A 15,512-nucleotide genomic window follows, 5' to 3' on the forward strand; every position below is an offset into this window, starting at 1 on the left:
TTGCAGAATCCATCAAACGGAATCTGAATTTTGTAACCGGAATCTAAAATTCGAATGCAGATTCCAGCAACTTATGTAGTTACATCTTCACATTAAATCCGTTTCTCACAGAAGCTGTGGCTCACCAGCGATTTCAACCTCAATATCTGTTTTACATTCGAACCTATTTCCCGTCAACGTTTTGAAGTCACTAGCTGAAGCCACCGTTCCTTTCCGATCATTTCAAACACCGATACGGAATTAACTAAAGTTCTTGGGAATGGACAGATACAGAACAAATGGAAGTAAACTAATTCGTCATTCATTAAGCCTGCTGAATAATAATTAAACTAAAAATAATCAAACAATCTTTTCATTTTAGCCATTTTTTTTTCAGATAAAGTTTCAGATTAAGCCCGAAGTTTTAATGCGAACTTTATTTGAAACTACGGAATAAGAAACTTGCAAATTAATTTGAATAGATAATCTGTTTTGCTGTTTCAGGTCATCGGGTTAAAGGAATAATTACACAATAATGCTGAATATGCATAAACGATTTTACCTGCAGTACACTACACCATCAAAGCATAGTGAAATTTCAATTTTTAACGCTGTTCTTACACTTTGATTTAGCTTATTCGGTGCGTTTCCGATAGTCACAAACACAGCAATTTGGAACAACAAGCTATATTTGCTGTTTTCCTAATCCGCAACAAATCTAATGAGCCGATAAAATTTACATTAGCCGTATTTGTACGCGGGTTTTATGGAAATTTTGAAACATGATTAAAGTCTTGTCTTTGGACTTCAGTGACTTACAGACAACAAGTTGGGAGCCTAACCAGCTTACAGTTGGCCTTAAAATGACTGTCTCTTAATTTGCAGTTAGAGTAAATCCGACTATGTGTAAGTAAATTTGAAAAAGCTCTGTGTTATTTTACATCAAAAATAGAAGAATTTCAAAAGAACATTTACAATATTTGTTTATATTTACAGCGCCAAACACACAGTTTTAAAATTGAAATTTGCAGAAAGTGAAAACAGGAAAGATTTATGAATATGGGTTCCAAAAAGATTAAATACAGCTCGATAAGAGTTTTCATTTACATATGGGTAGTTTTTGTCCAAATAAATTCATGAAACGTAATTTTTTTTCAAAAAAATAGGAGACTAAATAATAAATCGGTAACAAAAATTCAAAACTTAGTTAGTACTACATTGTTACAGTTAGTCCGAAGTTATGAACTCAGTTTTGAATTGAGACTCAGCATTTCAGGTTGACGCCAACATCTTCACAATCATTCCACCATTTCGATTCATCCAGCTCAATCGGTTGCATGTCACTAACTCGTACCATCAGTCCGTAGATTATTACCCCTTCTCTCATTCCCAAGAACTTTCCATTCTCGTCCTGGGGGCTCAGAACATATTCGAGTTCCGAATTAGCGAAATTTGGATCAACTTTAACTGAGTTTTTCTTTTCCTCTTTTAAAAGAGTTTCAGCTTGCACGGTTGATATCACCTTTGGATTAACTCTGACTTGCAGAACTAATTGCCCTATTCGGCCATCTGGTAGCTTAAATAGCCGAGCGTAGCTGAAAAAATAGTGAATGAAAATACTGACTAAAATCGAGCATGTTTATTACTTTACATCAATACCCTCCCTTATTTAGTAATTTGAAAATTATTGTAGGAGCCTAGAGGTTATCAAATTTTGATTTTCAGCTTCAAATTTTGATTTTCAAATGCTAAAAGCGGAGAAATAAACACAGCAAAGTCTAACTCGAACGTTTCATCATTGTAATAAAACTAAAGTATACCAGATTTCATATCATACCAGAAAGGAAAAAAATTAAATGATCAAGTAAGCAACAATAATTTTGTTGCCATCTACCGGCTACTTTTCGTTATATATGTTTTCTTTCTAAAAGAGTTAATTTCAATGTCTTAAAATTTCAAAGTTCAGATCAGGTAATTCTTATATTTACCGTGGGTGAGCAGTGTAGATGATTGAGGGAGAAAGGTAAACTAGACCTTTCTGCCATTTCCACTTATTTTCATGGAATAACACACCTTCTCCTGACCGCAAACCACTCACAAGAATATCGAGTGCAAGTTTTCCTTCAGTTCCGTGATAGGCGATGGGCCAGTCTGCGTATTTTCTGTCAAACTCTGCTCTGTCACGTGCTACATTCAATGAGATTCGATGCCAACCGTTTGGACAGTAATATGGCTTTCCACCTCTGCCATATTCGTCATCTAGAGCTCCTGTCCATTTAGCCAGCTCAAAATTTCCCGCAATTGACGCTTGTTCACTGTCGATTGGGTAATATTTGTTAAACTTTTCATTCAGCACATTTGAACGAAGCTGCTTCAAAGTGAAATCTCCTATGAAAATACCACCAATATCTTGTTTCTGCAGCTCATTGTATTTGCCAAGATATTCTTTCACAACTTCAGAAAAGTCATTCGATGTGGCGTTTGAGTTGGTCCAGCGGCCTGTTGTTTTATTTATAAGATCTATAACTCGGCACCATTTCATCACCTGTACTTTCTGGCCGTTTTGTGTGTTGTAACCTACTGACATAACCAGCTGAGCATTAGGCTTTAACCTCTCCGTTGCATCTTTCAGCATTTGAAATTGCAAGCTATGCTCCTGAATACTCTCTGGTTTTTGGGTCAAAACAGCTTTAGCCAAACTCCACAACTGTTCCAACTGTAGAGCTAGTATATCAATGTGGAGTTCATAATTTTTGGCGAAATTTAGCTTGTCTTTTGTCTTCGTTACCCAGCTCAGAATATCGGTTTTTATTTCCTTCACATGCTCGTGGGTGTCTTTTTTGAAAAGAGCTACACGCAAAGTGATCGAATTTTTCTGCGGTTTCTCCAGAAAGTCTCTGAAAGACTGTATTAGACTTTGATACCAATTTGATGTTATATCATCAGCGACGATCTTGGAGCCTTTTTTAGCTGCAACCCCGCAGCCAACTGCAATGCCTGCACCAACCAACCAACCGATTGGGCCCGTAGCAACCATAGCTCCTGCAAGGATCCCGCCTCCGACTACTGCTCCCACGCCACTAGACGCATTTGTCGCAACTTCTTTGCTTTTTCTCTCACAGCTAGTGAACGATTTGATGACCTCGTCTCTAAGGTCACCAATTTTTACTGATTGAACAGTACCTCCACGTCTCTCTTGTATTATCTTTTTTACAAACTCATCTGGGTCTTCGGAAGTGTTCGGGTTTTCGAAGATGTATGCCGGAATATCTTGAGACAGGTCTGCTGCGCTCTCGCCCAGATTCAAAAATTCCACTATTCCTGAATCGTAAAGTAGTTCATGAACTGACTCAGCGCATTCGATGTATTGATCGTATATAAGATGCTTCGGTGTATCTTTTGATAAAGGCTCTAATTGAGCTTGGATATTTGACAAACATCTTTCAATTTTACTGATGTAGTTTTTGAGTGGTTCAACTGCGCCAAGAACAACTATTTTCCCTGATTGTCTGGAAAAATATTGCCTGACAGGATTGATTTGATTTTTTTCCGTATCAGAAATTAATTTTTCAACAAAAAAAGTAGGAGACAATTGTGTCTGAGCTGTCATATCGATGTTCTCGGTAAGTTTTCAAAATACAAAATAAATTCTGAATTTGAAGGTAAACTGACGATAGTTAAAATGCTAGTTGCAGACGGTTTCTGTGCTACGTAGAATCACTTCTGAGCAGCGCAAACACATAATTCAAATGAAGTTTTTGCATCGGAGCACGACTTGTACAAAACGAAACCAGATTTTTTGAGGGCTAGTAACAACAATAGTAATATGGTGATTTTCGTCAGCAATAGTTTGCCAAAAATGTTAGTTTCGTGAACAAGTATCACCTGATCAAAATGACATCATAATCACATGGCTTGGTGTAACAAGCCTAACGTAATTTTATAAAACCACGCAAAATTTTTTCACCGGTCCAAATTACGCATATATTTATTGAACGGCCATATTCTACTTTCAGCATTCAGAGTCTAGAAATTGCATGCGCTTGCAAAAATGTGTGGTAATAATCATAATAAAGTAGAAGATAAGCAAGATTATTCGCATCAGATCGAAGTCCTAAATGTTTCGACTGACTCCCTTTTAAGGTCTATGGAGCAGTAAAATCATCAAAAAGTTGTAAAAAAATCAAAGATTTTTTTTATTTTGAGATTTGCAAAAATAATCCCCCCACACGCCATATAACCTACAAAGTGATAAATTTTGCTCCTTGTAACTAATCAATTATAGCAAATGAGCTTCATTCAACCAAGAGAGAGAGAGAGAGCAAAGTGTGAGAACGACAATCTAAAACATTGTGCTCATGAAAACTGATTTAGGAAAGTTTGAAAAGTTCGATTAAAATTTTTCAATTCGGTTACTGGATTTTAACCTGATTCTGCTCGAGATGGAAATGCTTGCGGTGAATTCATTTTTAAGAGCTGTCAATGGGTCAATTGACAATATCAAAATTTAAATTTCTTTGAAAGTGCTGGACTAAAAAATGACCTCTTCTAACATTGATGAAGTTCTTACCCTGTGACAGCAACGTGTGTAGGAATCACTCAACAAAATTTTTGCAGAAGAAGAGATCTGAAGCCAATCAACACGCGCTGAAAATTCACAACAACACCACCAACAACAACAGCAATTATAATAACAGCAATATCATCAGCAACGACAAGAACAACAACAACAACAATAAGAACAACAACAACAACAACAACAACAACAACAACAACAACAACAACAACAACAACAACAGCAACAACAACAATAACAACAACAACAAAAAACCAACAACAATAACAACAACAACAACAACAGCAACAACAACAACAACTACAGCAGCAACAACAACAACAGCAGCAACAATATTAAGAACAACAATAGTAACAGCAACAACAACAACCACATCTAATGCAGACTATTGCCAAAAAATAGCAGTTTAAATTTTCAGAAAAAAAAATTGAACTTAACTTACTTATCATAACAAAGTATTTCATTAAAACTGTGTTCAATTAAATTTAAACTCGAATTAATTTTCAAAAGCTAAAACATTTGGGTATCAACATAAAACTATCAGTCTTGCCTTACATCGGCGAATATCAACAATCCCTTTAAAGTTGCATTTAGAAACGTTAAAAAAGTATGAAGTCATTCACATAATTAATTTCAGGGCAAGCTCAAAAAATTCCGAACTCCTCTGATTCTTTTCGAGTATCTTATCTTACTCGTTATCTTCTTCTAGCTGTCCTTTTGACCTTTGGTTTTATCTTTCCTTTTGTTTTGAGCCTTAAGGGTTTTTTATGGCCATGTGGTGCACATTTTCTCCTATCAATCGATTACTTTCATTTTTTTTCATTTGGTGAGTTCCACTCCACTGGCTGCGCTGTTTTCACCCCGTGCTTTTTATCGTCAGCTCCAACTTTATCGTCGCCTATCAAAGCCGATTCGGCGAATATGTTGCCCAATGAATCAGTTGCATTATGTAGTTGGATTATGTAGCTTCTTGCTCTCACGCGTGGTTCCTTTTATATAAAGTTGCTATTCAAGAACAAGTTAGCGCTCCTCACTATCATTCCAGTCCAATTTTTTGCAGTTTAATAGCATAATCAACCAGATACTATCGAATAAACAACCGAAATATCACTGACATCTACCTGGTCCGATCTCGTCTCCTCATGAATGGGTCCCACCTGACTCATTCCCAACCAAATCGTTTCCGCTTTTTCCCCCACCAAATCTCAGTTTCTTTCTATCCCCAGACCCGTTTCTTTGGTCGGTGATTTCAAATATTTTGACCAGTATCATGCTGACACTCTAGTCTTGTCCGTTGGCTTTTCGTCATTTCACCTTTACACGTTTGTTTTTGAGATACTCAACCTGTTTCTTCCGTCGAGTCCTCGGCAGTCGTCCCATCATAGTCTCCTGAAGTGTCTACCTCAGATGCGTTTTGTAGTTCCATGTCTGTCCGTCTAACTTGTTAACTATTTGAATTTTGCCATGACCTTCCATGCTCTGTTTTAGTCTCTCCACTTGTCTCTATATCTTCCTCGATTTGCATGCCACATCGTCAACAAATACCACATTACTTGTTCTTGGTGTATTCTTTTGGCTAGCTCTTTCCTTATCTTCGACACAACTCTGGGCGATGATGAGCTCCCAAGGTAGACGTATGATTGTTGCTCCAAGTCCGAAGATGTCTTCAAGAGGAAGTGTACTGCGTCATCGCTCACTGATGTAATGCTGCCGCCTGTTACTGGAAATTCGTGGTGTGCAGCTTGAGTTTTCGTCTCCTCCCCGCACTGAAGTTTCATGGATAGTAATCGATTATATTAGATTTTCATTGTCAGTCTCTATAAAATAACAAAAATAATCGATTATAATCGATTGAAAAGGGATTATTATGATAATATTTTTCAAGCAATAAATTCCCAGTATAATCGATTATAATCGATTATTTTCAAAAAAATGTATCAAAAAAAATAATCCATTTTAATCGATAATAATGGATTATAATCTTTTTATTCAGATCTTTTCGTGTGTTGTTTTCATTTTTCATAGTTTTGTTAAACCTAAGTTAGTTATTTTGTTCTCTCGCTTAATTTATTTTTTTCCTATTTTCAATCGTGTTTATGAAAAATTACATAAAGTAACCTATAGATCCCACACCTACTCCCCCCCCACGCTTACCCGAACTACAGTTAATTGACCCCTAACTAAGGGGGTTACGTCGTGGGTTGGGGGGGGGGGGGGCTAATCTTCCTTTTTGCTTTTTTCAATTCAAATTATAACAATTGTTCATATTTTACCGTACAACACATTCCCGTACGATGCAAACCCTTAAACCCTTTAAAACACTCAATAAAAACTCCAGCTCCAACTTTTCAGACGGAAAACTGTCTGTTAATTGTCGAAAAACAAAAAACTAATATGGAAATAAAATACTACGTGCGACTTATACGTGCGACTGATAAAATACTAGATGCGACTATTGAAAATGGTAGGGAAAATTTATCGAAAATGTTAAAGAAAAGTGAATTAAATTTAAATGTTCAAAAAATTGTTTAAATGTCTAGAAAAACTGATTTGATGTTTTTGCTGTTTAGTAACCCGAGCAATAAATTTATTTTTAATCCAAAAAAAAACTTGTTATGGAAGCTTCATTGAGTTTTTTTGGAAAAAAATATTTGGTTGAATAGTTCATACGAAATCTGCAAAAACTATTCAAATGTCTAAAAAAACTGTAAACATTTTTTTTCTTCATTTTTTCCCCTTTTTACTTTTTTTTGTGATTAAAAAATATAGCTTTGTATATAGCTTTGTAGCTTTGTTTCGATTCGTTTCTGGTTGTTTTCATTGTACCGAACTCGACAAATGGCAAAGTTTTGAAGAAAAAAAGGGGTTTTCAGGAGATGTATGTGCTTCTTGCGTAGCAACCGACAACTTTTATTACAAAAAAGCGTCTGAAAAAGTTATTAGGACGATTTAAAATGGATTGCTTTGTTTTTGCTTTGTATTCTTACAATTTCAATTGAATTTATCGGCCCGAATGAATTTTTAAGAGCTGTCAATCTAATATTTGTTATATTTGCAAGCTTGATTGTCTATTCAATTTTCTGTTTAGCTGCAACTTTTTCGAAACTCTAGCCCGTTCTTATAACATATTTATCAACAACTGGCTTCTAAAAAATCAATTTCTATTAAAAAAGAACAAACTTTAAAATTTTACTTGATTTGCCTTCAACTTTTCATTACAAATAATTGAATGTTCTTTGCTATATTTTTACAATGAAGAACAAAAAATTGTTAAATTCGTTGTAAACTTGATTTCATTAATGTTTTTTTTTCAGATTTTTTTCTTAAATTGAGATTAATATATGGTGAACTTATTTGGGAAGTAATTGGCAAGAAAAAAACTGTTGAAAATCAAAGCATATTGGACCTGATCTGATTCCAACTGAAATCTCCGGTACAAATGCATTCCTAATAAAAATGGATTCAAATCTCTCAACCTCAATAGCATATTAAATGATTTTTGATGCAGTTTTTTTTAAAATAATTAGAAAATGTTATCGCTTCTTCTCGAAACCTCAAAAATTGAAAACTCCAGTTTTTCAAAAGCAAATAGTTTGGAGTAAAATGATTCTCCATACTAAAGTTTTGTTTGTTAACTGTGGGGGAATAAATGTCCGCTTGAATTTAAGGAGTTTTACAAATTTAACTTCCGCTGGGTCAGCGATTAGAACCAACGCAGGACAATTACGTTACATTAAAAAAGACACTTGGGATCCATCAGACAAAAAGAAGAAATAGTTTCTTAAATCACGGGCAATTGAATCTCCAGTTGTATTCAGTTCTTCACAATAAAGAAACGCAAGACGAAGTAGATAGTCACGATATAATTCTTAGAGTCCAAAATGTTGCTGTGAACATAAAGAGGGCTCGTGGCGATCAGCTATACAGCAAAGATAAAAGCAGCAAAGAGAAAAAAAATCCAATGATCTCCTGCACAGGGCTTGAAGAAATACCAATTGGAATTTGATGTCTATTACAAAATACAATTGTCATCGCACGCAGAGTTTTCAGACTGGATCCCAACTAAATTAAAGCCCCCGATTATTTGAATGGACTCGTGTTTTTTTTCGCTGCCTGTGCTGCTGGGCTACTTTCGAAAAAGCAACTATTTTCTCTAACGCTCGGTGACGCAGACTGGTCCAGCTACACAAGACCACTTTGGTGTTGTAAATCAAATATGATCGAGACTTAATTTTTTAAAAAAGGACTTTTTTCAGGAGAGTCAAATACGAATATTTTGAGCATTCATATACAGTTTATTAACAGATAACTCCTTTTTTTCAATTTTGCCGGCGACTTTGGTCTTTTTTACAAAAATAAATGATTTTTATGGCCGATTCCAAACTGTATACCTGCAGAACTTCCGTATCATAAATTTATAATAATTTTCAAAATTGAGCCTTTTAAAAGCTTTAGTTTATACGTAAAAATTTTGAAATAATTTAAAATAACATAATAAACCCTGCCAACCCAAAGGGTCCCCCCTTTGGTACTTTTTAAGAAATCCATTTTTGGCCCACCGACCCTAAACTTTTTCTGAAGGCGCCTTCGGCGCCAATATATAATAATTTTGAGGGGGAGTGCGCGCCAAAAAAAAACTTGTTTTTTTTGTCAAAATTTTCCAAAAAGTGCCCAAAAAAGGCTTTTTTGACCTGTTTTTTTCAAAACGTTTGGCCAAAACAGGGTATTTTTACTGCTCTGGGAGAGCTTGGAAAATCAATCTGATCGACCTAAAAAAAGGTCGTCAAAGTTTTCAAAAGTTTTTTGAAAATCCGCACCCCCCACTCGAGAAAATCCTAGATCCGCTCCTGAACATAATTGCAATGTTCAGCATGGTTTCCTACACTAGAAAATTTAGTTTAATGTTCCTTTTTCTATTCTTTTGACAAAAATTTTGCGTTAAATCTATAAAAAGTTTTCTTCAAACTATTAAGAAAATTTAAATAGAAAAAACACAAAAACGATTTTTTAGCAAGGGTTTTTAAATCTGGCAAGTTTAACTTCTGTTGCTTGTTGCTAACATCTGTTGTGATATATTAACGCTTGATTGTTTCTCCTCATTACTTGAACTAATGAAAAAATACTTGAGCGTTTACTATATCTACTGAACCGTGCTTCATTTATAAGCTATTTTCATTTTGATTTAAGCTCGTTATTTGCTAGCACCGTGACTCATAAGTTTTTAACATCTTTTCATGCTGTTCAACGGGCGTTTTTATTAATGATTCAAACTGAGCTAACCTATATAACTAAACCTTCGAAGCAATCTATATACTCAAAAGTTTGGCCGATCTTAAATGAACAACTTAAAATGCCAAAATGATTCGATGGTGGAACCAGATCTAAACTATATTTTATTATTGGATATTTTATTACTATTCTTCATATTATTATAAAAACAGCTTTGATGACTGCTGATTCGGTTTCATTTTTGATTACAGGACATTACACGCTACTGTTTCGTATACGACGCAAAGCTCAACAAATTCACGGGTAGAATTTGATACTGCAGAAATGGTGTTCGAAACCGGCTGTGACTTTTTGTAGTAAGCTACATAGAGATGGCTGCTCAGCTACAAGACAAACTTGGTTTTAGAGAAATAAGCGCATCTGCATTTTGATTGACATTTGATTGACTGCAACTTAGCAACTTTAGTTCTAGAGGCAAAAATGAACAAATCAGCCAAGTAAATTGTTTTTCAAATATCAGCTCTAAAATTTTTTTCTTACAATCTTGCAAATTGACAATAAAACAAGTTTTGATTTTCATTTTTTCTATTTAAGAAATTGCATAACTCAATTGTTTTTCAAAAAGTGTGTTACAGATAGCCAAACTAATCTTTAAAACACAGGGTAAAAGTTTTCCATAGTTGTTTCTTCAGTACTTTAATTATTTTACAAACCAAAGCAAGACAAGTTGGGGATGTTTTAGAAAGTATGACCTCAACAGTTTCCTAATTGATCTCCACTAGCTCTGGCGAACTATGGCTGATTAATCAAGGTAAGCGTCTTTAAGTGTAGCGAGGAAAGTGAGAAGGATTGAAAGTCATCAAGAAAGAACCTTTGTTCTGAGCTTGTTTTTTGCTCAAAGATTTTACTAACTACTCAAAAACAATTTGCAGCCAATTTGTCCTCAAATACGTCAGCAGGCTAATTTCCAAAAAAACTATAGTTAATTTAGGTTTTTAAGAGTGCATGAGCTTGGCAGAGAGACTGAATCCAGTCTAAAGTACGGAAACTAGCCTAGAAATCCAGTTGAAAGTTTAGTTTTCTTTCCAGCCCACACGGAGCGCCCAAGGATTCTAATCGATTTAAGTGGATTCCCGAGACAAAAAAAGTCCATTATTATCCATTGAAAATTTAAAATTCAGGCCACGAAATTGACATTATTGCCATTAAAAGCGGTTGTTTTTGAACAAAATAATTCATAATAATCCATTTTATTTTTAGAACTAAGGCCGATCATTTTTGCACGGGGGAAGTAAAGGAGCTTGTTATAAATTAGGGGAAGGGGGGGGGGTAGACTGGGGGTGGGGTAAACTTGGGCGATTGGGAGGAAACTGAGGGTAGGGGAACTGGGGGTGGGGTGGGGGAAGGGGTGTCGGTCAATAATTATCCCCCCCATTCAAAGTCTACCAATAAATAATCACCCCACGGTCAACCATAAGGTGGAGAATGGCGCTTGTGATAAGCTGGCAGGGAGGGGTAAACGGGGGGAGGGGGACGTGAAGGGGGTGTAAACTGAGAAAAATGGAAAAAGTAGAGACAAAAAATATATTTAAAAACTTTAATGTGAAATGTAACATTTAAAGAAACGTAAGACTAAGCAACTTCACTTAATAGAAATTTAGATAATCTTGGAAAAAAATGAAAATTTCATGTTTAACTTCTCAAAACAATCCATTATAATCGATAATAATCAGTGTATGGATTATTTTGGCAGAAAAAAAAATTAGGACTACGATTCATTTTTAACAAATTGTGATTGAATATAATGGATTATTTTGACATTTAAGATATTAGGATTTTAAATCATTTTTAGAGAAAATGCAATTGATTATTTCGCTAATTTTAAACGTATTGGCCAGATGATGATAAAATAATTGATTGTGATCCATGGGCGCTCGATGCTGGAAAGCTTCGCCTCTTTTCATACCGTTAGATGTCTGCCATTTTTTCTGTATAACACAAAAAAGCTCAAAAGATTTTGTATTTATCGACAAAAGTTTTTGTATGCTGAAAAAACGGCCGCATAATACATTTGCTGCTCAAAACCTGAGCAGAACAAAGAACACAAACCAATTTCACATTAATTGCTGTTTAAAATTTAAACCTCACTGTTTCAAATCAATTTCTGAAAAGAAACAAATTAATCCACACGAAAAGACAAACGATTTGGCATCAAAAAAAAATTAGAGCTACACGCTCACTTCTTCGACAGATAATCTTGATAACTTCAGTATGGAATCCTGGTCTATCGGGGGGTAGAAAAATTTTAAATAAAAACTAAAAAAGTGATAAAGTAAGCGAAAACTTAAGCGAATCCAAAAACACTAGTTGCTCTCAAAAAGGCATATCTTAAAAATTTGAATCCAATTTAAGTTTTTTTGGTCACAGTTTGAAGAAAAAATTATTAAACTGCTTAAACAGTTCATTTAGTATGCCATACCGAACAATAGATTTTAGTTTTTGTGGCACAAAAATTGTAATAAATAGCTTGTTTCAATGAAATTTGAAGTTACTACTGAGCTGAATCTGTGAACACTAAAGAATTCAAAGACAACAGCAAAAAAAAATTTTCCTTTTGAAGAAAAGTACCAGATACAATTTTAGAAGCAGGCGGTTCTGTTGGTTTCTGCAGTAAAAAAAAACAGTTGTACAAGTTGGTTTTTGTTTATCAAAGGATTATTTTGACCCTTTAAAACCGGTTGGAGTTTTTTTCAACGTAGAGTTTTTTATTCTCTTTGTTTATCATGACTCGCTCCGACTTTTTATATCTTCCAGAAGTTTTTTGTCTCGCTTAATTTTGTTTTCGTTACTAAAATGCAATTCTGGCATGATTCGTTAAGTGGCTAAAGTCTCACTAAGCGAAGCACATGCTTCAAGTTCTTTTGTCTCATCTCAGGTGCAAAAGAGAGCTTGTTCTCGATGATTAAAAAACTTTAAATTGATAAAATCTCAACTGATTTTAAAGCGTCAATTTTTTCTTGTGATATACAAAATACAAATAAAAGTGAAAACTTGTCCAACCGTTTTTTGATACTGATTTAGAAGGCTCTCCGTTTTAAGAAACAGTTGGTCAGAAACCATTAATTCTTGAAGAAGCAGCATTCAACACGTTCCAGCGCAAAAAGCATCAAAAAACGCCGAGCCAAAAAAACTGTCGCACACAGTTAACGAAAATAGGCAGCGCAAAAGCCAAACGAGACAAAGAGCAGGAGAAGATGACTCTGAATTGCATGGAACGCCCAAAAACAGTTATGTTTCGGCAATGATAAAATAATGAAGACAAAAATGAAAGTAACGCAAGGTTACTCCAATTAAAGAGAAGTAAAGTACATCATTGCTTGGTAGTGCAAAGAACATAAAAGAAGCAACAAAAATTTTACGAAGTGATTACTTTAGATACAGAGCCTGTACCTACAGAATATTGAATGGTTCTGTTCGGGCCTATGTTGATGAGAATGAAGAATGCAACAAAAATAAAAAGTATATTATGATTGCATTGGGTTGCACTCCACGCTCTCTGTGTGAACAGACGAATATATCAAACTCTGACTGCTCAATTGCAGAAGCATTCAAACAAAAGATTGAAAAAGACTGCCAAGAAAAACCAGCCGAGTTAAGAGCAGTGAAATCATTGGGTTCTCATAAGTTATCGGGAGGAAAAAGCACCGAAACTAAAGAAAAAAACAGGGAGTGAAAAAATTGCACTATAGAGGACCGTGCGATCACTAAAGACTTCGATTTATAAACAATTGGAGGACAAGTTGACGTACTCTTGCATCGATAAGCTTTTGAGTCTGTGAACACAAAAGAACTGGTGAGCAAACAGCGTCCCTAACTTAGCTTCAGAACAGTGACCAAATAAAACGTTTCAAGTCTAGTTTTATTTCAAACGAAACAATTGTTGAAACTTGGGCGCCGATCAAAGCTTCACGTTGGTGATTTTGTTAGAAAAGCGAATCTGACACTCCTTTTGAGAAAAAAGTATGCAATCGTTCACTGAAGGAGATATTGAAGCATTTGAAATACCAACAAAAAACCCGCCAGTTTAAAGTTTCGAAGCCGCTAACAACAACCGACAAAAGATAAGAGTTATGAGCTAGATTCAATAGGGATAGTGGAAAAAAAAACCAAATTAAGCGGTGTCTGAAAAATCTGTTGAGCGAAACTATCAACCTACAAGACAAACGAGAGTTTCGCACTGAATTTGAAAATGTAACGGTCACCAAAATAGCGTACAATAAGAAAAAATTAAAGCAATCCACTAACTGTCAGAAGACAAAATATCCATGCAGTAAAATGGAGGTACTGGTGAATTAACAAAAGGCGAGTAAATGAAAATTGAGAAATTGAGTTACTCAACGAAATCAATCGGATGATTTATCTAGTTGATTATAGTTAAAGCATCGTTCCCATTAGCAAACAGTTTTCAAAATTTATGCAAAATTGGGAAGGCGTTACCTTAAAGAGTACACATATTCCAAGTATGTTAGGTTTCAAGGCTGTACGAGATGGACTGGGCTAGCATATTGGTTAAAAATGAATCAGTCATTTCCGTTGCACTAAATCATTTCCTTGTTGATATCTCTGCTCAAAGCCATATGGTTCTCAGTTAAGTGAACTTCATATGTTATTAGATTTTGGGTGACGCTAAAGCACCGTTGCTAAGAGTCCTGGATAAAACTCAACGAGTGAAAAACGATAACACTCGCATTTTTGAAAGAAACATTGCAATTTTTTAGCAACTTGGACTTAAAGAAATCTTCTCAAAAATATCAAGAAACTTACAGTATCTCTATGAACAAGAACTGGTAGTGTTGAAACATTTGCGGAAGGAGTTTGAAAAATGGATTTGCTTATGAATTTTTTTTAAAAATCAGGATAGGAATTTGGAGCCATACTATCAAAATCAAATGACAATGGTACACTTTTCAAGACCTTAGAGACAACCAGCGGCTCAGTGGCTTCGGTGCTCTGGCCATGGATCTAGATTAAGTTGCACTTCCATTGCCTGTGAAGTTTATAGTATCAGCAGCAAAACGTTTTGGAAAGGATTACTTGTTCAGGCACTTCAAAAAAAAAACTGAAGAAGCAAACCATGAAAAACTTGGTAAAGAAACATGTAAACACGATTGAAAGCAATTTGGAGGTGAATGCAGCAAGTTTTAGAATAGGAAAAGATAAGAATCAGAAAAATTAAAAGTTTTAGAAAAAAAAGACATCAAAAACACTAAAAAAAATAAATAAGTTCTCATTCCATTAAAACGAACTCCAGTGAGAATTCATGCCAGTTTTTTATCAGGGTGAGAAAAGATTTCTAATTTCAAACCAACTGAAGCAACTCACAGCTCCTCAAACTTATTTGAAAACCCTCTCAACTTGTTCCGTTTGAGAATGCGTTTAGTCAAACAGTTTGGGACTTTTTTGCCTATGGTGGGCAAATAATCGAAATTGAAATGTTAGATAGAAACAGTTTTTTCATATTCAAAGAATTTATAATGCCCTGCGAATTCATGATACAGAGGCAGCATAACTGGACACATTTTATTAATGCCTTTTTCCTCTTTCAACTTAAATTATGAATGCACAAGATCCTAAATGGAGAAACTAATGCTAATTTCGAACAAAAAAGTTCATTCAGACCAATTGCTTACACAGTAACGATGCAAAACAAACAAGGCTCGCTTTCTAA

The 15,512-nt window shown here is 35.0% G+C and overlaps 1 protein-coding gene across 1 annotated transcript; it reads right to left on the minus strand.

Annotated features, from left to right (window-relative positions):
• Positions 1 to 1,147: 1,147 nt before the first annotated feature.
• LOC134853203 (uncharacterized) lies at positions 1,148 to 2,810 on the minus strand. The gene is made up of 2 exons (XM_063869162.1): positions 1,968 to 2,810; positions 1,148 to 1,574 (listed from the first exon to the last, which is right to left on the minus strand). Exons 1-2 carry the CDS (start codon positions 2,612 to 2,614, stop codon positions 1,244 to 1,246), a joined length of 978 nt encoding a protein of 325 aa, XP_063725232.1. The 5' UTR covers positions 2,615 to 2,810; the 3' UTR covers positions 1,148 to 1,243.
• Between the last annotated feature and the right edge of the window lie 12,702 nt (positions 2,811 to 15,512).

The sequence above is a fragment of the Symsagittifera roscoffensis genome, chromosome 8 (genome assembly GCF_963678635.1).
Source record: "Symsagittifera roscoffensis chromosome 8, txSymRosc1.1, whole genome shotgun sequence".
Classification (NCBI taxonomy): Eukaryota; Metazoa; Xenacoelomorpha; order Acoela; family Convolutidae; genus Symsagittifera; species Symsagittifera roscoffensis.